Genomic DNA, 25,980 nt, shown 5'->3' on the forward strand with positions numbered 1-25,980 from the left:
TTTTTAGTGTTCAAAATAATTGAATTGTTCATTATTCAAGATAGATGTTGATTTTTTTTTTTCAATTTTATCCTTCATTAATTAAATTTTCAAGGTTGAGTTCCAATAATCATTACTAATGTTTTGAAGTTTGAGAAGGGCAAAAATGAGAAAACATGACTAATTTATATCTTTATTTTTTTTTCTTAACATGTGTGTTATATTCCAGCAATTCAATTATTTTGAAATGGAGAGAATATCTTTTTTTTTCTTAGTTATATAGTACACAATTAATGGCAAAAAATGTATAATTAATGTTGTATTAGTGTTATATAGGATAAAAACATGTACCAAACAAGAAACTAGTTATAATACCAAACAACCCTGGGATAATATTAGGAAAAAATTAACACTTTTGATTTGCGAAAGGAATAAGTAATTTTTTTTTCTTTTTTTGATACAGGGCTGTAAAATGAAACGAACAGAGTATAATCAAATTTTCGAGTGCGAAATAATTATCCTACTATATTTGTTGGTAGAATATTGATTCTTTTTAATATTAAGCATTGCAGTAACATGTTACAATTTCCAAAACTGCCAGCTTTGCATGACATAACTCTTATCAAAACTCTCTTCACACACACAGTGCTAGCAGTATATAGCAATAGATGAAGAGGAAGAACCGTTGAGAGGTGAAAGCGATGTGAGTTTTTGTTTGTTTGTTTGAATGCTGTGTAAATGGAATGGGAAAGAGAAACAGAGTAGACGAAAAAGTGAGATTACTGCAGCAGCAGCAATCACTGCAAAAAGCCAAAACAGACTCTTAACATCCACAATTTCCTTCTTTTTTTCTCTCTTCTTTTCCTCTTCAAGAATTGGGTTTTGGTCACTTTCTTCAAACATTGAATTTTGCTGACCTCTTTTGGTGAACAGAAGAAAGAAATAAAGAATCTTTCTTTAATTTACTTGTTTTGTTTTTGGGAGAACTGAGTTACTAATGAATGGGTTGGAGTTACCAAATTGGTTTGCTGTCTTCTGTGGCTGATATTGATTGAGTTGGCCCCACTTGTCAATACAACTTACTTGAAAATAAAATAAAAATCAAATCTTTTTGGATATATACCAACTCTGTTTCATTCCCAAAATTGGCTTTTTGGGCTGAGTTTCTTGGAGGGTTCAAGTTTAAGCAGTATGATGAGAGAGATAGAAATTGATGAAGCGAATAATAATAATGAAAATAAGGGAGGGATGTGGGATTTAGAGCAAAAGCTTGATCAGCCTATGGATGAGGAGGCTGGAAGGCTAAGAAATATGTATAGAGAAAAGGTAACATATGTATATATGTATATACCTTTATTTTGATTCCTTAGGAATGGGTAATGTCAAAGATACCTTTTCTTTTTTCGTCTTTGGACCTTTCGCTCTACTTCTTTACTGTTTCTGTTTCCTTTTCTTTAAAGGGGACAAAGGGGCTGCTTGATTAATTGAACTTTAATTTGTTAGCACTCAATCAGCTTGAATTGTTTGTTACCTACTTGATCTTAATGCATGAGTAATTTGCAGCCTCATAATGTATGTATGTAAATCAGTACATGGATCTTGTAGGACATGAGCTTCATCTGCCACTGATGATTGGATAGCTGTTCTATTGAATCTAGAGGATGATTTTAGACTGAGATCAAATATCACATATCACATGTGTATGAGTTTAGACTTATATCATACATATAATGCATGCATATGTGGTTAGTCATGTATGCACTTGTTTACTTCATCTTTATGAATTCAACTGTAATAAATGATCAAAAGCAGATAGCTGAACTTGTACATCATCTGCAAACTCCATATTTACAATTCTTTGAATGTGGTTATGACCTGGTGTCTGATTCTAATGGACCATTTTAGTCCTGCTCATTATTTAGCGAGTTGCCTGATTCATTTGTCTTAATTCAGAAATTCTCGACATTGTTATTATTGCGGCTTGCTTATCAGAGTCTTGGAGTGGTGTATGGTGACCTTGGGACATCTCCCTTGTATGTCTACAATAATACATTTCCCCACGGAATTAGCGATCCGGAAGATGTCATTGGAGCACTCTCATTAATTATTTACTCTCTTACGCTTATCCCTCTCCTCAAGTATGTTTTCATAGTATGTAGAGCAAATGACAATGGCCAAGGTAAGCTCATTTTGCACTAAAAGTTGCACATCTGATTAATATATTGATACCTCATATCTGTGTATGCATGCCCTATGGTTAGTAAGTGTTCCATGTCTACTCAAAAGTCTGAGCAGGATTTATAAATGAAAGTATTCTTCTGTGTAGCTGAAATTCTAATTCTGTACTACTAAGACACTTTGTAAATGGCGGATTTAGCTTGATTATCCACCTTTCATTAGCTGGATTAGGCTAGCTGTCCATTTTGAGTGTTTGAAGACCGGTCAATTAGAGAGAACTGCAATTTCTGGGTTACAACTGGAAACTTGGCATTGAAAATCAATAGGATGTTTGAAAGAGTGTGTGTTTGTGTAAAGTTGGGCGAGAGAGAGAAAATATAGAGCAGATACATCAAGAAACTGAAACACCTAATATAGCAGTATTCTTGAGTTGCTTTTTTTTGGGAGAAAATGAAAACAAAGGTGGGGCTGTAGGTATGGCAAAGAGAAAGTATTCTGACCGAAACGCATAGTACTGTTGATTCCTCCGTAGATGGACGCAGAAGATCCTTTTATTTTCTATAAGATTTTGCATATTGCAGCCAATGGTAGGACATCCGTTTCAGATTTGACATGGTCTTAAAAATTCTCTTTCCTGCGAATTGTTTTATATGATTTATTTAACAAAGGAATTCAAATATGGTTCTAAAATTTCTTGCAACAAGCAAAATGGTCATTGCTCCTTGAGTAATTTTGCTGATGCTTCTCAGTTCCTACTCCCCTTCTTTTTCGTGTCCATTGTAATTAAAATTTCCATACTCTTCCTCTCCCCCATTCATTTTCATGTCACCTAAGTTGGTATATGACGACAATCCACCTGTAAGTACCTTCAGAAAGACTCCTTTTTTGCTTCACATAGATAATAATAAATGGGAAGAGCTTCTAGAATGCTAGAGAATGATTGATATTCTCATTCCCATCATATAATTTTCCCAAATCTAGAATAAACGTATACAAAGTAGCATAAATTCTATACGATTTCACGTAAATAGAAAGTTACAAACAACCAAAAAAAGGACTTCTGATCTTGTTAGAGATTATAACCTGCAGAAACACACCACATTCCAGGCATGCATTCTAACCTTATGCACCATACCACTACCAGCAACAGCATAATATCTGTCCATTCTTCTTATCATCATAATCTCAATATTCAATAGCTAAAAACTCATTAATCAAAGATGTGGCAGCACCGTGTCCTTCAAGCAACTCAAACAGTTTCTTCCCATCTGCCTCAATGCGGTGAACAATCTAAAAACTTAGAATGAGTCTTAGACTCTTAGCTACTCAATCCTACCATGAAACCCTGAAATTTCATCTCACGCCTCGCAAAATAAGGCACCTTCGTGAATGCTAAGGAGGTATGATAAGATTCATGAGAAGAAAATTGACACAAGATTATCTGTTATAGAACTCTAATTAATATGGGGGTTATTTCTTGTTAACCTGGTACACACAGCCTACTTGTCAGACACTGCATCAATTAAAGCACTTGAACTGTTGCAGTCGACTAATATCGCTTTGTCGAGAAGGAAAGGACTATCTAGCATCCCAAAAGAAGTCTCCCCAATTCTTTTGTGTTACTAACCAAGCAATCCCAGAGGCCAAGTTGGCACAATGTGGAACATAACGGATAATGGGCTCGCTCCTCTACCTTTCTCCACTTAAATACCAGACTTTATCCAATTCTTTTTCCCTCGGCTTAGTCTAGTTGGAGATGTTTTGTCACAAGGATTTGTCTCTTGAAGTCCTCCCAAATTAAAATGTTAAAATGTGAACCGAGTGTTAGTATGTGCCTTCTATTACCATAAAATGATAGCTTAAAACAAAAAAGAGTTACTAAGCAACCATATATGTCTTAGATTGCAATATGTAGTCTTTGATGTGCCTATCATTATCCATTAGGCTGACTCCAGTCCTGCATTAGACAAGAGAACCCGTACTGATACTAAATGACCCTTTTATAAGTACAACAACAACAACAACAATATACTCAGTATATTCCTACAAAGTGGAGTTTGGGGAGGGTAAAGTGTATGCAGTCCACGCCACTACCTCAGATGAAGTAGAGAGGCTGTTTCTGATAGACCCCGGCTCAGTACAGATAACGGTATAACAAACGAAAAACATTAAAAAAAAATAAAAATGGGATAACACACTGCTAGATAATAAAAGAAACAAGACTCCAACAGAGTAATACTATGAACTATCTATTCGAGATCACAAACATCATCGGAACACTACGAACAAGAAACTACAAGAAACAGGGCATAGATACAAACAAGACACTCCTCCCTACTATTACGGACGCACTCCTACCCATTAACCCTCTACCCTAATTTGCGTCCTTCACATCTTCCTATCAAGGATCATGTCCTCCGTAAGTTGTAACCACTCCATGTCATGTCTAATCACCTCCTTTCAATATTTTTTCAGAATACCTATACCTCGTCTAAAACCATCGATAGACAACCTTTCACACATCTATCCTAGAGCATCCGTGCACCTCCTCATCACATGTCCAAACCATCACAACCTTACCTCCCGCATCTTGTCTTCAACCAAAGTCACTCCCACCTTCTCTGGAATAATCTCATTTTTAACCCTATTTCTCCTGGTAAGTCCACACATCCATCTCAACATCCTCACCTCCGCGATCTTCAACTTTTGGATATGGGAGTACTTAACTAGCCAACACTCCGCTCCATACAACATAGTCGGTCGTACTGCTACTCTGTAGAACTTACCTTTAAGCTCAGGATGCACCTTCTATCGCACAAGACTCCTGAAGCGAGCTTCCATTTCAACCATCTTGTACTATTACGGTGTTGGATTTTTAAGAGGTGAGAATGAAAAATGCATAGGTGTTTTTTCCGGAAAGAACCCAAGAGAAAGAATGCAATTTGAATAGGTACCTTTTTAGATTGAATGTCTATGACCTTTTCAATGGGTTTTGACTTTTTCAAAGAGTTGCACCTTTTCAGAAGAGTTGTACCTTTATGAAGGGATGCACCTTTCTGAGTCATTGCTTCTCTTCATGAAGGAACACCTTGATGGCTATAAATACCTGTATTTTTCCTCTAGTAAAGATACAATTTTTTGAGTTAAAAAATAATTTTCTTCTTCTTCTAAAAACTCTTGTGTGGTCATCAAATTGTTGAGTGAGTTTGAATTTTTTGAAAATTTGAGATACTGCTATTTTCAGAAAGAGAATCATTTTATCCCGGGATGAAAGATTTCAAACCTCGGATACTTGAGGGGAATAAATTGCTTAAGGACACACCGTGCATTCGGTGGACTTGATTCTACAATTTTCTTTTCCATCTTCTTTTTCTTAAAGTTGATAAAAACTTCATTTTGATAGTTCATTTGATTATTCATTTGAACTTGTGTGTGAAGTTGTTGGAACTCATTGTAGTTCTTGAACTTAGTGTTGAAGTTCATATTAAAATATACAGATTTTTGTACCCGGAATAACAATCTTAAGGAATTTATTGAAAAAAATATTTTTTTGTGCTTGTTTGGTGAATTTTTTCTTTTCACCATTTAGAAATAAAGTACTTTCGTAATCTGTATTGAGACTGATTTTGTGGATACTAAATTCTTGTGATTTTCTACTCCTTTGGTTGGAAGAATATAAAAAATTCACCGAGAAATCAATGTGGAAATTCGGTTTGAAGAATATAAAAAACTTCACCGATTTATTGAACTCTCTGTACTTTTGTGTTTCTGGAGATTAAAGCTTGTTGCTTTCGACTCTGTTTGAACTTTATAGTGATTTGAAGATATAAAAACTTCATCACGAGTTAAAGTTCATTCGGTTGATGATTAGAAGAACATAAAAAGTTCATTGTTAAACTAGAAACAAGTTGGTGTTTAAAGTTTTTCAAACTTTAAAGTTAGTATTCTGACATACTAAATTGGTTGTCTTTTTGTGACATCAAAATGTCTACTGAAAGTCATGCAAATTATGGAATGAAAAGTGTAGCAAAAACTGTTGCTACGACAAGCCGTACAAGTGTTGCGCCAGCAATGGCACCTGCAGAGAAACCCAAAAAGTTTTTGGGTGTGGACTTCAAACGTTGGCAGCAAAACATGTTCTTCTACTTGACGACTCTAAGTCTTCAAAGGTTCATCTCTGAAAATGTTCCAGAATTGCTCGAAGAGACACCATACAAGGGACATTTTATTGTAATAGAGACATGAAAACACTCAGACTTCTTATGTAAGAATTATATACTGAGTAGCCTTCAAGACGACATCTACAATGTGTACAATGATATGAAAACCTCGAAAGAATTGTGGGATGCTTTGGACAAAAATATAAAACTGAGGATGCAGGAACGAAAAAGTTCTTTGTTGCAAAATTTCTTGACTTTAAGATAATTGATAGTAAGACTGTCATATTTCAAGTGCAAGAACTGCAAGTAATCATCCATGATCTTATGACAAAATGTATGGACATAATGAATTCCTTACTTGAACATATTAAAGTAGTTCTTGATAATCACATAACCTTTGTTGTAGGTTTGATTGTGAATGAGGCTTTTCAAGTAGCGGCTATAATAGAGAAGTTGTCACTTTCGTGGAAGGAATTCAAAAACTACTTGAAGCATAAAAGAATGAAAATGTCAGTTAAAGATCTCATTGTGAGGTTACGTATTGAAGAAGATAATAAAGCAACCGAGAAGAGGTCAAAAGGGAATTCCGCAATTAGTAGAGCAAATATTGTGGAGGATGAGCCTAACAACTCAAAGAAACGCAAGAAAGCATCTAGACAACAAAGCAATCCTCCAAAGAGGAAATTCAAAGGAAACTGCTTTAATTGTGTCAAGGCTGACCATAAATCTGTGGATTGTCGGCCCTAAGAAAGGCAAGAAAAAGGATCAAGCCAACATGGCTGAATCAAGAAATAAAGTGGATGATCTATGTTCCATGCTTTTAGAATGCAACTTGGTGGGTAATCCTAGAGATTGGTAGATTGATTCCGGTGCCACCCGCCATGTATGGGCTAACAAGGAGTTGTTTGCTCCGGCTCAAGATGAGGAGAAGATTTATATGGCTAACTCCGCAACAATAAAGGTTGAAGGAACGGGAAAAATTTGCCTAAAGATGACATCAGGCAAGGTGTTGACACTCAACAACATCCTCCATGTACCGGAGTTGAGACAAAACTTGGTTTCTATCACTTCTGACCAAAAATGGATTCACATGTGTATTTGTTTTTGATAAGGTTGTAATTAGCAAAGGAGTAATGTATTTAGGAAAAGGTTACCTTACCGAGGGCCTATTTAAGATCAATGTAATGACTGTTGTGATCAATAAAAGTTTTATTTCTTCTTACTTGCTTGAGTCAAATGAATTGTGGCATGAATGTTTAGGACATATCAATTACAAAACTTTGCGACTGATTCAATTGCCCTCTCTACTCAATTGATTGAATATAGTTGCGTGAAACAACATAAGGAACTTAGAAGTTTTGCCTAATTTTGAGTGCAATAAATCAAAGTGTCAAATGTGTGTGGAATCAAAATATGCTAAGCATTCATATAAGTCTATTGAAAGGAATTCCAATCTTTTAGACTTAATTCATGCAGACATTCGTGATATGAAGTCAACACCATTTCGTGGTGGGAAAAAGTATTTTATAACTTTTATTGATGATTGCACTAGATACTATTATGTTCATTTGTTAAATAGTAAGGATGAAGCAATAAACGCGTTTAGGCAATATAAAACGGAAGTAGAAAATTAGTTACATAAAAAGATCAAAACAATAAGAAGTGACAGGGGTGGAGAATATGAATCTCCTTTTACGTAGATATGTGTAGGAAATGAAATTGTCCATCAAATTACTACCCCGTATTCACCTCAATCAAATGGGATTGTGGAAAGGAAAAATCGAACATTAAAGGAAATGATGAATACCTTACTCATAAGTTCGGGTTTAGTCAAAAATGGGGGGGAGGGGAAGAAGCTATCGTTACAGCTAACCGAATACTCAATAGAGTGCCCCATAGTAGGACACTTTCAATTCCATATGAAAAATGGAAAGAAAGGAAACCCAGTTTGAAATATTTCAAAGTGTAGGGGTGTCTAGCAAAAGTCCAAGTTCCTATGCTTAAAAGGGTAAAAATAGGACCTAAGGCTTTGGACTGTGTCTTCATTTGATATGCTAAAAGCAATAAAGCATGTCGGTTTTTGGTTCATAAATCGGAACATCCAGAAATCAATAAAAATACGATAATTTAATTAGATAATGTTGTGTTCTTTGAATACATTTATCTGTAGAAAATTGGACATGAGCAGTCTAGTGGAGAGTCTAAACGACCTCGAGCTGAACTAAGCGAAAATGTACTTAATGATGAGAATCCAAGGCGTAGTACATGTCAAAGAACGTCAACTTTCTTTGGATCAGATTTTGTGACATTTCTTCTTGAAAATAAGCCTCAAACGTTTCAAGAAATGATGTCGCCTTCAGACTATTCCTTTTGGAAAGAGATAGTCAATAGTGAAATTGATTCAATCTTGAGCAACCATACTTGAAGTTGGTTAATCTTCCTCTAGGATATAAACCTTTAGGTTCTAAATGGATCTTCAAAAGGAAAATAAAAGTTGATGGTACTATTGACAAATACAAGACAAGACTTATAATGGAAGGCTTTAAACAAAAAAAGACCTTGATTATTTTGATACATACTCGCCTGTAACAAGGATATTGTCCATTCGGATGTTAGTTGCCTTAACAACAGTATATGGTCTTGAAATCCATCAAATGGATGTGAAAACAACATTCCTAAATGGAGAATTAGAGAAAGAAATTTACATGGAACAACCTGAGGGTTATGTAGTTCCTGGTAAAGAAAAGAAAGTGTGCAAACTTGTTAAGTCACTTTGTGAACTAAAACAAGCACCCAAATAGTGGTATGTAAAGTTTGACCAAACCATGTTGGCAAACAGCTTCAAGATAAATGAATGTGATAAATGTGTTTACATTAAAGACACTCCAAATCACAAGGTCATTGTTTGTTTATATGTGTGGATGATATATTAATTATCAGTAGATACATTTCTGACATAAATAACACGAAACGAATGCTTGATAACAAGTTTGATATGAAAGACTTTGGAATTGTGGATGTGATCTTAGGGATAAGAATTTATAAAACTCCACAAGGGTTGGCGTTGTCACAGTTTTATTATATTGAAAAAGTACTTGACAAATTCAAATATTTGAATTTTGGTATTGTCAAGACTCCATTAGATGTGAGCTTTGAACTTCAAAAGAATAAAGATGAAAGTGACTCATAGTTGGACTACGCAAGAGTGTTGGGAAGTTTGATGTATATCATGACCAGATATAGCATGTGCTATTAGTAATTTGAGTCGGTACACGAGTAATTCCAATCAAACTCGTTGGATGGCAATGAAAAGAGTTTTGGGGATTCTAAAATTACTCAACACTATGCTTTGCATTTATAACAAATATCCAGCGGTAATTGAAGGATATAGTGATGCAAATTAGATTGTTGGATCAAATGAAGTAAAATCCACGATTGGATATATATTTACTTTAGATGGAGAAGAAGTCTATTGGAAATCGTCCAAACAGACATGTATTGCCCCGCTCTACAATGGAATTTGAATTTGTCGCATTAGATAACGCTGGTGAAGAAGCTGAATGACTCCGAAATTTCTTGGAAGATATTCCTTATTGGCCCAAACCTTTGGAACAAATATGTATACATTGTGATAGTCAAGCGGCTTTAGGTAGGAGAGAGAGCATGATGTACAATGATAATCTCGTCATATAAGACGAAGACATAATACCGTTAGAGAACTACTCTCTAGTGGAATTATCACTGTTGACTATGTGAAGTCAAACGATAATGTGTCGGATCCACTTACAAAAGTCCCATCCAGAGAGGGAGTTGAGAAATCATCGAAGGGAATAGGTTTACGGCCTAGGATAAGTCAGCTTGACGGTAAATCTCTTAGCAGACTGGAGACCCCATGAGCTAGGTTGAGATCAAACAAAGTTGTGACTGACAGTTCAACATTACTCAACCCATTCTCATGATGAAGACAATGTTCAGAGAACAAGGATAAGGCTTATGATTTGAAGCTTTTTAATGGTTTCTAAGTTTGACTAGTTTGATCAAATAGTTTGATCTATAGGATTAAACGTTTAGGAATCATCTATGTGAGGGTGAAGTGGAAGCCGCTTCAAGGAGAATGTTAGTAAAGGTCTATTCTCTACACTCTCATGAAATCAGGACGTGTTCATAGTTGAAACAAACAAAAGTATGAGAACCATAAACGGTAAAATGCTTGTTATGTGACCTGTGTTGTATAGGTGTACATTAAAGTTGGACGATTCAAAGATATCAAATCTATTGATTCATCGAATGCATCCGATACGAGTTCACTATGGAAAGTTTAACGGAAAACCTACTTATCTAGATGCAATTAGTTTTTGCTTATTGATAACACACTTATCCGTAAATTTTTTGTTAAAATAGCCATTCCTCATTCATGTGGAGGATTGTTGGGTTTTTAAGAGGTGTGAATGGAAAATGAATATGTGTTTTTTCGAAAAGACACCAAGAGAAAGGATGCAATTTGAATAGGCACTTTTTCGGATGGAATGGTTTTGTCCTTTTCAATGGGTTGTGACTTTTTCAAAGAGTTGCACCTTTATGAAGGGGTGCACTTTTCTAAACCATTGCTTCTTTTCATGAAGCAACACCTTGATGACTATAAATACCTGAATTTTTCCTCAGGTAAGGATACAATTTTTGAGTTGAAAAACAATCTTCTTTTTCTTCTAAAAACTCTTGCGTGGTCGTCAAATCATTGAGTGAGTTTGAAGTTTTTGAAAATTTGAGATTCCGCTATTTTAAAAAAGAGATCATTTTATCCTGGGAGGAAAGATTCCATAACCTCGGGTACTTGAGGGGAATAAATTCCTTAAGGACACACTGTGCATTCGGTGGACTTGATTCTACAATTTTCTGCTTCATCTTCTTTTTCTTAAAGTTAATAACACTTCATTTTGATAGTTCATTTGATTATTCATTTAGACTTGTGTTTGAAGTTGTTGGAACTTTATTGTTGTCCTTGAAATAGTTCTTGAACTTAGTATTGAAGTTCGTATTAAAATATACAAATTTTTATACATAGAATAACATACGGTGCGTGACATCTTCGTTAATCTCTCCATTTATAAGTGTTAAGCTATACATACTTCATATTGTTGTAAGGATAGAGTGGAACAATATGAAATAGGAAAAGAGAGATTCTCTCATCAACAGTAATGCCTTTGCTTTATATTTCTAGCTTGACAAGAGATCGAATTTTGATTGTTAATTTTGTGATATGCAAAAACTATTGGATATTTCAAAAATAATTAACATGTCTACAACTATTGTTGTAAGACAATTGACTTTACTTTTGAATAGTCTAATGGTTGACATTTGTTTCTCCTCATTGAAGAGTCTTTATTGACATTATTCTAATAGGGTTAAAATCGTTTACAACCCCGAACTTTGTTATAAAATCCAAACACCCCCTTCAACTTTGAACAATAATCATTCTCCCTCCTTTTTCCTATTTGATTTTTTTAAAATACCTATTTTACACTTATATTTATATCAACATTTGTATCTCTTTTTTAAAAAAGAAAACCTTTTTATAAAAGTATTTTTTATTTTTTAATCTATATAACATATTTTCTATAAAAGTTAAAAATTATTTTTAAGATAAAAAATAAAAGTGAGAAATATTAATTGAGTATATAATTTAATGACAAACTATAATATTATAAATGAGCAAAGTGATAAAAACTCTTTTTATTAAAAATCAAAACTCTAATATATATTTATACGTGAAAATAATAGGTAATTATAATTTTATAAATATATTTCAATGTAGGTATACAAAAATAATTAATAGTCAAGGGTCTTTCGAAAACAATCTTTCTACCTCTCTGAGGTAGTGGTAAGGTTTGTGTACCCCTACCCTCTTCAGAGCTCACTTAAAAAATTTCAGTAGATATGATGTTGTTGTAGATATATATTTGTTACAAATCAAATGATTGTTGTTGATGAATTTTAAATTATAATTTAGAGAATAATTCATATTAACAACCAAAACTCGTTTATCTATATAGACATTAAAGAATAAGAGAAAATCAAAATATGCATCTATATACATAATTACATACATACGTAATACATACAATATAAAAATTTGAATGTAAAAAGTACCTTTTTAAAAAAAATAAAATTTTAGGGGCTGAGCATCACCCCAGGCCTTATCATTAATCACACAAAAACTATACATAGAGGGGGGCATAAACCTGACCTCCAATCTGTGATTACAGATAAAGTGTAACTATTGCAAGAGAAATACAAAGAATATGCTCTATAGCTATGAAAAGGTATACTAGTTCTTAGGTAGTTCATGTAACTTGGTCATCTTCCTTCTCCTGAAGCATGGCATGCCTAGCTTATCAAGGTGAAAGTATCCAGCTACTGCTGAAGGGAGCTGACAGCTATGGAAATAGTGTTGTGGCTGATCATGTTGATGGCTGACCTTTGACAAGGCATCTGCTACAAAGTTAGCTTCCCTGAACACGTCTGCAAATACATAGTTGAAGCTGTGAAATGAGTTGTAGTAAGGAATCCACCAAGGGTTGCAGGTGTCATGGTATTGGTATTTGTTTCCTGATCCATTTGATCAAGAGCTTAGAGTCCACTTCTAGCACAGCCTGTTGTATATCATTACTTAAACACTGTGATATCCCCCATATAGCAGCTTCCACCTCAGCCTGATTATTAGTTCCTTGTCCAAGAGGAGCAGCATAGGCATATATGAGATCACCCTTACGATCTCTAACCACACCCGCGCACTAATTTTTCCAGGGTTAGTGATAGCAGTACCATCAGAATTCAACTTGACCATTAGAGCTGGTGGTTTAGACCAATACACAGTTGTAACTTTAAACTCATGGCTGCATTTCTCCACATAAGCTGCTAGATTAACCCATCCAGAAGGCCAGGGAATGTAGGGAAAGGCATTGTATAGCAAAAGTGAAATGTCTTTGTAAATCAGAAACCTGACTCTGGCTAATTGAGGTTTTTTGTCTCCATATTTTACAGCACACCTTCTCTTCCACAAGTTCCAACAGATGATAATAGGAAGAGCCTGCAATACCAACTTATGGGCTCTATTGGATGCTCTAGTTTTCCACCACTTCAGCAACAGGTTCTTGATTAGTGCAGGAACATGAATAATGCCCATAGATGAGAAATACCTCCATATTTGAGTTGCAAAGGTACCCTCAACTAATGTGTAAGGTATGTTGTCCCAGCCAGAACAAGAGCAGCATCCACACTTGACAGGAGCTATACCAAATTGACTCAGCCTTTCATTTGTAGGTAACTTCCTTCTCAGTACTCTCCATGTAAGGAAGGAACATTTGAAGGGAATCAACCTATGCCAGATATGACTGTGCAGCAAAGTTACTTCTCTATGCTCTCTAATCAACCCCCAGGCAGATGTACAACTGAAATCACCACTTGGAGTTGTAGTCCACAATGGGAAGTCAGGAGAGTTTTCCTGAAAGTGGACCTGAATTCTGATGATAGCCTGCAGTAAAGGAGGGGGAAGTACAGTAGCTAGCTAGCTTCTGCATGTTCCACTCACCATTAATTAAAAAGTCAGCTACTTTGGCATTGCTGGACCTTACACCATCAATTCTGTGGTTATTTAATGCTCCCAGGCCAGACTAGTTATCCCACCAAAAGTAACATGTGCCTGATCTAATCCTTCAAGAAATATGTTGCTCAGCTGTCTTATTGTTTTTCATCATAGCTTTCCATATCAGGGATTGCCTAGCACACCCTTTCCTGGCTACTGCATTTACTAGCACACCCTTTCCTGGCTACTGCATTTACTCTTTTGCAATAATTGGCTAGTAAAAAATCCCCCTAAAGAGCGTGTCTGCTTCTGAATATCCACCAGTGTTTCATCTGCAGAGCCTTACATGTATCAGCATCATGTCTAACTCCAACGCCACCTTCTGTGATTGGGAAACAAAGCTCCTTCCAAGAAGCCCAATGATATTTCTTTCTGTTGTCCTTCCATCCCCAAAAGAAATCAGCAAACAAATGCACAAATTGCTTAATAATAGTCTTTGGAGGAATGCAAGCAGAAAGGATGTGAATAGGGATGGATTGCAGAACATGTTTAATCAATACACTTCTACCACCATAGCTTAGCAGTTTAGAATGCCATCCTGCAATTCTGGAAGACACATTGCTAACCAGACCAGCATAGTGACTGATTCTTTGTCTTCCAATGTAAATGGGACAACCAAGGTATGTAATAGGACTGTGTTTTTGCTGAAATGCAGTTTCTTCTTTAATCCTCGAGACTGTAGAGAGAAATGCTTGATCTGGTAATAAGAAACGGCTATTGTTCTTGTTGATCAGTTGGCCAGAAACTGTTTCATAAGAAGCCAAAGTCTTCATCACCAATCTGAGAGTTTTTCTTCTTCCTGTAGTAAAGATGATGATATCATCTGCAAAACTGAGATGGTTAATATTAGGACCATTCCAATCCATATGGAAACCATAATAGTGAGGGTAGTGGTGTAGGTTGTTCAGGGTTCTTGACAATACTTCAGCCCTTAAGATGAATAAAGCAGGTAATATAGAGGGTCACCCTGTTAAAAGGTGCGCTTGAGAATTTGTATACCTACATTGAAATATATTTATAAAATTATAATTATCTATTATTTTCACGTATAAATATATATTAGAGTTTTGATTTTTAAGAAAATTAATTTTTACTATTTTGCCCATTTATTTCATTATAGTTTGTCATTAAATTATATACTCAATTAATATTTCTCACGTTTATTTTTTTATCTTAAAAATATTTTTTTTGGTTCCCCATCCGGTGTTCGGTGCACGCATTGAAGCCTCGACTAATCTGGATCGCGCATTGCAGGGCCTATTGAGGTGGCAATGCTCCCAACAGAGTTTTCTCCATACCCAGGGACGAAACCTCAATCTCTGGTTAAGGGTGGAACAGCCCCATCCACTGCCCCACAACTCATATTGGTTAAAAATAATTTTGAACTTTTATAGAAAATATGTTATATAGATTAAAAATATATTTTTATAAAAAGCTTTTTTTTTTTAAAAGAGATACAAATGTTGATATAAATATAAGGGTAAAATATGTATTTTAAAAAATCAAATAGGAAAAAGGAGGGAGAATGATTATTGTTCAAAGTTGAAGGGGGTGTTTGATTTTTACCGCAAAGTTCGGAGGTGTAAACGATTTTAACCCTATTCTAATATTTAATCCTTGAATATCTTTGACCAATATTCCAACCAAACCTTAATTGTCTTCAATGACTATTATTATGTCATCAATAATCTCATTATTTGACTTATTATTTGGCCTCTTTACTGTTAGTTACTAATATTAATTGAGTATAATTCAGCCATTTATTGAGATGATTAATCTCATATATATCTATTCCTATTACAAAATCCTTTTATTTGAGTGTAGAAGGAAAAAAATAAGACAAGTTCCTCCTATCTACTAGATACCGAAGTATGTTATTTTTTTGTCTTAATTTATATAACACAAATAGAATTTAGATAATCAATCATATTTTTGATATATTTGTAGATATTTTAAGTTATTAATTATTACAATTTATAATAATTTTTATGTAATTTTCAAATAATATATGTTACTCTCCTTGTCCAAACTTTTGTGGCATTAATAGTCAATTATATTTTAAAAATAATTTATGATTTTAATTATTGAGATTTATAATATTTTTTCTTCTATTTCAATTTAAGTGATACTGATATAATTTCGACAATCAATCAAATATGTTATTTAAAAAAAAAAATTAAATCGTTAATTATTGTGATTTATAGTATCTTTTATGTATTTTTTTGAAATATATATAACAAATTAATTTTTGTTAGACATTTTAAGCCGTTAACTATTACTATATAATTTATAATACTTTTTTTGTAATTTTCAATTAATCTATATTACTCTCCTTATCCACTTTTGTGACATTGATAGTCAATTATATTTTTAGAATAATTTAGGTTTTTAATTATCGTGATTTATGATACTTTTTCTTCTATTTTAATTTAAGTGGTACTGATATCATTTTGAGAGTCCAACAAATATTTTATATCTCTTAAATCTTTTAAGTTGTTAATTATTATGATTTATAGTATTTTTTTTACGTATTTTTATCTCAATTTATGTGACACAAATAAAATTTAAATAATCAACTTTTTCAATATGTTTCTAGATATTTTAAGTTGTTGGCTATTGTAATTTATAATATTGTAATTTATAATACTTTTTTGGCACTGTAATATACTATTTTAAGTCGTTAGCTATTGTAGTTTATAATACTCTCTCCTTATCCAAACTTTTGTGTCATGATAGTCGATTATATTTTAAAAATAATTTATGTTTTTAATTATTGTGATTTATAATACTTTTTCTTTTATTTCAATTTAAGCGACACTGATATAATTTCAAGAGTCAATTAAATATCACGATTGAAGTAACAAAGAAGATGTCTTAAATGACTCATAATGACCAATTAGACGTGATATAGCAAAATTGCTATAAAAGTACTTGTGGAAAAAATTTAAGTGGACATTATGTAAGACGTCAAGTTAATTTAAAACATCAAGAGTTAATTTATTATTTTATGTCTATTTTATGTTTTTTATTAAATATTATTAATTTTTTAATAGCTAAACGACTTATAATAGTTAATTAGGAGGATATTGTAAGATCACGATTGAAGTAGTAAAGTAGATGTCTTAAATGACTTATAATAATTAATTAGAAGTAATTTAATAAAATTACTATAAAAAATACACGTGGCAAAAAAATTAAGTTGACCTCATATAAGATGTCAAGTTAATTAAGCATTAAATATTATTATTTTTTTAATACTTAGATGACTTTATAATAATTTTTTAATATAAAATTTTTAACACTTAGATGAGTTATAATAATTAATTAGGGATGATACTGTAAAATAATAGCTGAAGAGACATATCATAGATGTCTATTTTACTCTTTTTATTAAATATTATTAATTTTTTAATACATAAATGACATATAATAATTAATTAGCGCTGATATAATAAAATCACCAAGCAAGCTGGTGAATTGGTTGGCAAGGAGGACGATGGCAAGCTCCTCTCAACTGCCTCTTAAATATAAGTAGAATATTCTCATTTCCCTCTTATTTTAATAGTGTTGGGTTTTCATTCATGTTGAATATTTTTCAGTTTCTGGCTTCTAGTTTACACTAGAACAACTTGTTGAATCCGAGGGATACACTTATATAGGGTGAAATATCCTTAAGGAAAATGACAGAAGCACGCGTCAAGCTATGAAGGATTTCCTACAAGTGTTCGTGTTGAGTATTTTTCGTAAGACTTACAATAATCTTAAGGACTTCTACTCAACTCTTACAAAAAATACTACTTAAAAAAAACGGTGTTTGTGCTCTCAAATTTCCTTCTCCTCTTGTTTCTCAATTTTGGGGTGCCACTGAGAGTCCAATGAATATGTGAGGGAAGAAGCAATGGTTTTACAGTGTTAAGAATACACAAACCCATAGTGAGGGTCCTCATATTATTGATGTGAGGGATACTTAGCTATGAAAACTTTGAGCAAATACATCGCTACTATGTTGCAACCCAAGTTTCGTAATTTGACCATCTGTCTTGCCCAAAGATTCTTGGAGATGTGTACAAAAGTTGTCACTTGTGTTCGGCCAGTAAGGTATGTGATGATACTTTATGTCGATATTTTAATATGTTTGTGTGTGGCATATATTTCCAACAAACTTTTACAGTGACAGATATAAATTGCAATCACAAATAAAAATATAAAGAAACATGATATTTTATTGATAAACGAAGTGGGTACAAATCTGTTTCTCCCTTCATTCTTCCTTCTTGATTTTCTTCGTAATTCAAGGGCCGTCAGTGGCGTATTTCTCGAATGTAGGAAGATTTGGATATGAATTTCTCCGTAATTCGAGGGCTGTTAGTGGCATATTTCTCGAACGTAGGAACATTTGGATTTGATCTCTATGAAAGGAGAGTTTGTGTATAGAGAGGGTTTTGATCCTTTTATGATCTATGAGTTTACGGAATTATCTAGAGATATTTGATTTCTGTATGGATATCTCCTGAATTTGTGGATCTTGGAGATGCCTTTTAAAGGATATTTATCCCCTTTATATAGGCGTAATTTAGGCTTTAAGGTAGAGTAGCCACCAAATTAGATTTAAGGTAAAGTAGCCTAAAGAACTCTAACAAAAATTGAACTCTTTTTGTAGAGTCCACAAAATTTTAATGTCTACAACATACTACGATTTCATACCCCCTTAATGTAGCGAAAGATTTGGAGAAATGATAATCCCTCTAAGCAAAAATAAATTTGAGTAAGCAGATGATATAAATTATTGTGGTCATTTCTCAAGCAAATTTTTTTGCTAATATGTGAAAGATTAAATGTTAAAGTTTGGTACTACTAAACATATTTGTGCTATAAATTTAATTTGTGTTTTGCACCCAATTTAAAGAAGAAGAATGATTTGTACATGTTGATGATTCTAGAACTACGGACGTCCTTAGAATAGAAAATTTTCTTCTTATTAAACTTGAATATGAGAAGTATTGGCATTGAGGTGATATATGTTCCTAATCAATTTGGCCTTTGTGAGACCAATTGGAAAAGTTGTGGATTTTATTTGAGATTAGTAAGGTGCTAACAAATATAACATTTTTGTGGGAGATGAGTTTGTAGCCATGGTTTTGCTTGTGTTTAATATTTTTCTGATAGATAAAAATATTAGTGCTTATATTTACTTGAATGATTCATATGTTGAGGACATGTTAGACATGAAATTATTAGTTTAAAGTTTTTTATTAGAGGAAATACCCAATTACCCCTCTGAACTATACCCAAAAAGACTATGACACACCTCAACTTAAAGGGGTCCTATTACCCCCTGAACTAATTAAAAGTGTAATTTTGACACCCTTAGTGCCTACGTGGTGCATACGTGGCACACACGTGTGCCTTGTGCCACCTATGTGCCACGTAGGCACTAATGGTGTTAAAATTATACTTTTAATTAGTTCAAGGGGGTAATAGGACTCCCTTTAAGTTGAAGTATGTCATAGCCTTTTTGGGTATAGTTCAGGAGGGTAATTGAGTATTATCTCTTTTTATTATGTTGAAAAAGGAAAAATTAATATCTTATAAGTTCATGTCCAAGTTAATTATTAAATATTGTATTATAATGACTAATGAGTCTTAAAATATTGATAGTGTTTGTTTTTTAAAATGTCAACTTTTGAATATGTTTCTTTTGTATTCTTTGTGAAATATAACTGGTGTTAGGTAGTATTAATGAATTCAATACCTATAATCTTTAGATATTTTTAATGAATGAAACAGACATTAGGTAGTATTAATGAATTCGATACCTATAATCTTTAGATATTCTTAATGAATGAAACAGACCTTTGGTATTAGATTATTAGCTTACATGTTTTAATTCATTTGTGAAAAATTGCAGTTGATAATTGAATGGTCATTATAGGCTTATAATATATTGTTGATATTGGGATATATGTAGTTAGCAATATGATCTCATACCTATTTGATTTAATATTTGAGTGTTTTAATGTATATGTTTGTATGTTATATATAAAGTTGAAAAATCTTATGAACGGTAGAAAAGTTATCTCATTATTTTGAAATATTTGAAAGTGCAGGGTATCTTGCTAAAGTTATGTAACCTTGTTGTTCCAAATTATTATGAGGATTAAAAAAAAATTGATGATGAATTTTACACTTTTATTGATGATAATATTGGTAATAAATAAAGTGGACTTCTCATTGTACTAATGATGCTAATTGAATGTTGATTCTAAATGAGACAAAGTCCATGAGTTATTATATGTGTACATCCTTATGGGGTGTTATAAAATGAAAACTAGTCAAACATAATTTATTATTTTAGAGTTGGTTAGTGATAAGGCTAAGTGGTTAATAGATCTCTTAGTGAGCATTCAGGTTGAAATAAAACTATGTGTCTATATATACTAGTTAGAAGTAGCCTGTGCAAAGCACGGGCCCAACATCTATCCTAAATTAATATTATAATAATAGTCATATCAATTAATGTGACATCTTTTGAATTTTGAAAGTTAAATAAATTTATTTTTCTGGGTAATTTTTGCATATATTCTTAAAATGTTTTAAATTCTCAATTATTGTGATTTATTATTCAAATATAAAATTTTGTTTCAAAAATTTTATTCACGATCAAAATTAAACTCTACAAATGTACAAATTAATAAAGATTGAAAAGTAAAATTCGATGGGCCTATATTACTATTTTTCAGATAACACAAACTCGGTATATGTTATTTTTTTATTTCAAATTATGCGACGCAAATAGAATTTTTAATTTTCAAATAATATATGTTACTTTCCTTGACTAAGCTTTTGTGGCATTGATAGGCAATTATATTTTTTAATTAGTTTAAGTTTTTAATTGTTGTGATTTAAAACTTTTTCTTCTATTTCAGCTTAAGTGGCATAATGCTTAGATGGCCATAATAATTAATTAGAGGTGATATAGTAAAATAACAATTGAAGTAGTAAAACAGACATGTCTTAGATGACTCACAACGACCAATTAGAAGTGTGACAAAATTACTATAAAAAATACTTGTGAAAAAATAAGTAGGCCTCATATAAGGCATGAAGTTAATTTAAAACATCAAGAGTTAACTTATTATTTTATATCTATTTTCCTTTTTTTATTAAATATTATTTTTTTAATATTTAGATGACTTATAACAATTAATTAGGGTGATATTTAGTAAAATTATGATTGAAGCAGCTAAATCAGACATGTCATAAATGTCTATTTTACTTTTTTTATTGAATATTATTATTTTTTTAATATGTAAATAACTTATAATAATTAATTAGGTGTGATATAGTAAAATCATAAAGCAAGTAGATGAAGCAGGCATGTCGACGGAGAGCAGCCTGCTTCAGCTTGTGGTTGCCAAGCAACAATAGTTGTTGTGGAAATATAAAATTTCTATGGTGAAATTAGATATGTGTTTGTGACATAATGTGATAAAATAGCTGCTGTGAGAGGAAATTGTTTACGTAAACAAACGTGTAGTTAGTGGTGAATTTGATTAATTCACAGACTAAAAGAAACATAGAGGGGAATGGAATTTTTAGTCCATATGGGAAGATTAATAATGATGGTAACCCAAGCTATGTGATTGGGGATCCTATGAATTAGGTCATATGGGTAATAACAAGTCATTAGTTGATCAAGAGAGCACTATTAAATTTTTCTTAAAACTACCTATATATACACAAGATAACTATTACTTATTACATAATATCGCTTATTTGAAAAGTAATTACAAAAATTTCATATTAATTACATAGAATTCCTTCATTTTAGACTCTTTTTTTTCTGCCTCATACATCCCAAAACATCCAATTTTTGCTCTATTTTTAGTCCGATTTTTGCTCCATTATGGCACTCCTTATTTTATGCCTAATTTCAAGCTACGTGATTTGAGGGTTTCAAATTTGTTCAAATAAGGTCTATTATTTCAAATTATTATGGAAATAAGTTATTTCATAATAAATTTTCATAAAATCAAATAATGTATTTTATTTTTAAGTCGTTCAAATTTGTTCTATATTATAGAAGAAAGATCCATTATTTCTTCTATACCTTAATTTGAACTATAATATGCATTACAAATTATTATGGAAATAAAATCAGATCCAATCATTTCTATAGTCAACGACTTGAAAGTTGATTTGAGCTATAAGATCCAAATTATTTCTCCTTTTTGGTTGCATGTATGATTTTATCAAATTATCTGCTTTTGCAATGTCATACATAGAAAGTAAAGTATAATAAAAATGAATACACTTGCATCATACATAGAAAGTAAAGTATAATCTATTCTCATACATATAACACATGTTGTTGTTGGAGTGTAAATCATACATATAACCCTGGCATCATACATAGAAAGTAAAGTATAATATGTTCTCATACATATATGTGAAATGTTTTTACTTAAATATAAAATAAAAAACATTTGCATCATACATAGGAAGTAAAGTATAATGCATTCACATACATATAGAACATGTGGTTGTTGGAGTGTAAATCATACATATAACACTAGCATCATACATAGAAAAAAATGTGTAATACATTCTCATACGTGTAAATTTCATAAACAATGTCAAAATATCATTCAAACTGGGTAATGTATTATAATTTCTCATACAATAACATGCAAGTTTTTACTTAAAAAAAAATACGCTAAGAGAGGGCGAAGGCGTCGTTGGCTGTTCGTGATGGTGCTGGTGGTGGCGGCGACAGTGGGAGAGGAACGAGAAACGACGTCAATCTTGGCGGTTGGTCGCCCTTGCGTGTTCACTGGCGTGAGGAAAAGGAGTAGAGCGATGAAGGCGCCGTTGACTATTCGTGATGGCGCCGGTGGTGGCGACAGTGGGAGAGGAACGAGAAACGACGTCAATCTTGGCTGCTGGTCAAGAGGAGTAGTGCGATGAAGGCGCCGTTGATTGTTCGTGATGGCGCCGGTGGTGGTGACAGTGGGAGAGGAACGAGAAACGACGTCAAACTTGGCGGCTGGTCACCCTTGCGTGTTCACCGGCGTGAGGAAGAGGAGTGAAGCGGTGAACGACGGTGACAACCGTAAACCAGCGGCGGCGGCGTTGGTTTATTTGAGGGAGATGAAGAGAGATGTTTCATGATATTTTTTGAATTTGAATTACAGTTACTATTTTTAAGCATCCACAAAATCACAACATCAATTACTGCCGTTATTAAGGCGAAAGAATAATTGGATCTGATTTTATTTCCATAATTTAAGGAGAAAAAGTTTCCTCATACATTGGAGCTACGTATGAGGTACATTGACATGTATATGTATTTTCCCAAATCTGGGAGAGAGTCAATCCGGGATCTTATGTAATTAGTTTCATTTAGGATGGGATTTATGTTGTTTATACTAAAGATTTATCCCACTTATGATGTGTCGCATATAGTGCAGTGTGCGGGGCAAAGTGAGGGTTGAGTTAGACTCTTAATCCAAACCATATCCTTTATAGGTGATGTATTGCTTTGTCGAATACACTTGATGATTGGACCTATATGAGTGTGGAGTGGTGCCGCTCCTATGAATTTGTGACAGATTCTTAGAGCACTCATGAATGCCAGGACATGCGCATGAACTCGCAGTGCAAAACTGCGATAATGACAAAGATTGTGCGAGTATGATGTGATAGTATAAGACTCTAATCTTACGAAAGAATTCCTGGTTCATAAAAGTCGAAAAATTCATTGATTATTCTGTAAGCTTATATCTTGTTTAATCTAGGTCTGGTTCATAGTCTACGGACACTAAATTCGGCGCATTGTACTTATATATGAAACCCAGCAAAATATTTTTCTATCCATCTATGAAGGATTTCCTACAAGTGTTCGTGTTGAGTATTTTCCGCGAGATTTACCACAAAAACAACCTTCTTATGTGATTGTCTCATTGATAGGAATGCTTTGCTGAATATTAATGCATCTGTAAGCACTGCTTTGTTTAGAAATTGAAGCCAGTTGCTTACTGCAGTAAACCAATTCTCTAATTTTGATGATTTTATGGAAGCTTCATTGAATTCCATTTCAAATCAAATGATAAGACTTTGTATGGCTCATTCATCAGATTTTGTTACATTTGGTTAAGTAGTTGCTGTTTGTTACTTTATGTTTTCTTTAATTCCTCATTATTGTGTAACTATAGTGAATCGTGATATGCATTTTCTCATATTTACTTGGTACCTAATCAGTTTGATCTAATTGTAACTGCTCTCTGCCAGAATCTTCAGCTACACGTTTCTAATGCAAGAATTATATAAATTAAAGAAACAACATTTTAAGTATTCTATGATGCACTAGGGTGGAAGAACTGAACTTACCATTTTCAGGTGGGACTTTTGCTCTTTATTCATTACTCTGTCGACATGCTAAGATAAAGACAATTCCAAACCAACACCGAACTGATGAGGAGCTGACAACTTATAGCCGTAGCACATTCCATGAGCATTCATTTGCTGCGAAAACAAAAAGATGGTTGGAGGCATATCCATTCAGGAAGAATGCGCTTCTTATTCTTGTGGTTGTTGGCACCTGCATGGTAATTGGTGATGGAATTCTCACTCCTGCCATATCAGGTAGACTAGCTTGAAGTTCATCTTGTACTTGTCAGGCGTTACTGACTAGGTTGAAGTTCATCATTTATTATCAAGTGAAGAACTCTACCTGATAATATTTTTCTGAAAGACAATCTTATTAGCTGGTGTTAGATAAAACTCGATGATTAGAAACGACACTTGAATACATTTCTAATATAGTGTACTGCTGATAGATTTATTCTAGTTAGATTATATAGATGAGTAGTAGTTGAACTTGTATTTTAGTGATTATAGGGGAAAAAAACCATGCATCCATCTCAAAAAGTACTTGAGTTGCACTCGATAGAATCCACTAATGCCAGTCTTGTACCTTTTCTATAGCTATTCCCTGTACATCCAAACTCACCACTTGATGATGGTAATGCCATTTAACTTGTCAGGATTCTACATTGTATGCTTCCCATATCCATTTACTTTAAATACTTCTAAACCAGGAAATTGTCGATCGAAGTTTGGCAACAATACATGAGATTGATTGGCGATTATCTTTACTTTTGTTGGTGGGGCTTCCACTTTTGTAATAAGTTACTTGATATTACTAAGATTCTGCTTTGGCGAAAGTTACTTGTTGCTTTTGCCCTTGCTCCCTGCATGCTTAACCAATAAAACACCATGCTTGACCAATACCTAATATTATATACTAATCTCGCCCCTCTTAATGAAAGTCATGAGCGGTAAGGATTAAAGATATGCTAACATGATGATGTTGGTTTGAATTGCCTCGGCTACAAGAATGCAACTTAGTAGAATACCGACAGTTATAAAAGAGGTTGTATTCTAACCAGATTGGAGTAGCGACCCAATGTGATAGCTTGTTTTTACTCGTACACGAGGTTACTCCCATCAAGTCAACCTCCTTTAAAGCTAGCCTCTAGTTTATTTCATGAACAAAGTGGGCTTTTCACCAATAGTTTCCAGATCGAAGGCAAGTTGGCTCGTGAGACATATATGACAGAACAACTCTACATAGTTGTAACGTGAATCCTAAAGGTGACCCGATTGATTATACAGGGGATACTGGCGATGGACTAGCATTTAGTCCTGTGTGCCACTTAATTCCCATGCTTCTTTGGTACTTTTGTGACCCCAATTAATTATACAGGGGATACTGTGATGGACTAGCATTTAGTCCTGTGTGCCACTTAATTCCCATGCTTCTTTGGTACTTTTGAGGTACTGACTTTTAGTCGGCTATTTTAGCTTTTCAGCATGCCCAATTAGTGCCAACCTGATGCTTTTTCTTGGGTCAAGCATGACCTGAATTGAAGATCTCTTCTTACTCTCATATCATACTGACTTGTGTGATTGACTTCAAGCTTACATTTTAGAGATGATATTCTTATTTATTTACTTGAG

General features: G+C 33.3%; 1 protein-coding gene across 3 annotated transcripts in view; it reads left to right on the forward strand.

The window, feature by feature from the left end:
- The first annotated feature begins 549 nt into the window (after nt 1–549).
- LOC107858432 (potassium transporter 11) overlaps nt 550–25,980 on the forward strand; it is a 37,258-nt gene continuing 11,827 nt past the window's right edge. Inside the window, exons 1-4 of one of the 3 annotated variants that reach the window (XM_047405729.1) lie at nt 2,022–2,158; nt 13,359–13,556; nt 13,638–14,579; nt 24,358–24,603. In XM_047405729.1, coding sequence (XP_047261685.1) covers nt 24,564–24,603 — 40 coding nt within the window. In that variant the 5' untranslated portion in view covers nt 2,022–2,158; nt 13,359–13,556; nt 13,638–14,579; nt 24,358–24,563. Of the gene's footprint in view, nt 1,306–1,932; nt 2,159–13,358; nt 14,580–24,357; nt 24,604–25,980 lie in introns of those variants that run through there. The other 2 variants (XM_016703084.2, XM_047405725.1) reach the window with 2 other exon arrangements.

Source organism: Capsicum annuum, chromosome 2, assembly GCF_002878395.1.
Source record: "Capsicum annuum cultivar UCD-10X-F1 chromosome 2, UCD10Xv1.1, whole genome shotgun sequence".
In the NCBI taxonomy this organism is placed as follows: domain Eukaryota; kingdom Viridiplantae; phylum Streptophyta; class Magnoliopsida; order Solanales; family Solanaceae; genus Capsicum; species Capsicum annuum.